The 302-nt window shown below is 44.4% G+C and overlaps 1 protein-coding gene across 2 annotated transcripts in view; it reads left to right on the forward strand.

The window, feature by feature from the left end:
• Positions 1 to 302, forward strand: part of LOC119589433 (zinc metalloproteinase nas-15-like) — a gene marked incomplete in the record, with an annotated part of 13,039 nt that overhangs the window by 11,003 nt on the left and 1,734 nt on the right. For both annotated transcript variants that reach the window (XM_037938043.1, XM_037938042.1), the window contains 1 exon segment: positions 52 to 162. In XM_037938043.1, the coding sequence (XP_037793971.1) occupies positions 52 to 162 (111 nt within the window).

A 302-nucleotide genomic window follows, 5' to 3' on the forward strand; every position in this document is an offset into this window, starting at 1 on the left:
TGAAAGTATGGTAGTGTATCTCATCTCTCTTAACCTAATCTTTGGTCACAGGCGGGTGCGAAGACAGCCACAGGCACTGCAGCACGTGGGCGCAAAGCGGAGAATGCGAGAAAAACCCAGACTGGATGTTAACGAACTGTCGAAAGGCGTGTAACAAATGCGGTAAGATCCGATGGCATTTTGCTGTAATGGAGGTTTTACACGAACGCTCCCTATCGGATACTTTAATTTCTTTAGTGTGAATTAACTTTGATACATGTTTAGCTGTGTGTGCTTTATCTCTATCCCTGTCATTGACTTTG

Source organism: Penaeus monodon, chromosome 25 (assembly GCF_015228065.2).
Source record: "Penaeus monodon isolate SGIC_2016 chromosome 25, NSTDA_Pmon_1, whole genome shotgun sequence".
NCBI classification, from domain to species: Eukaryota; Metazoa; Arthropoda; class Malacostraca; order Decapoda; family Penaeidae; genus Penaeus; species Penaeus monodon.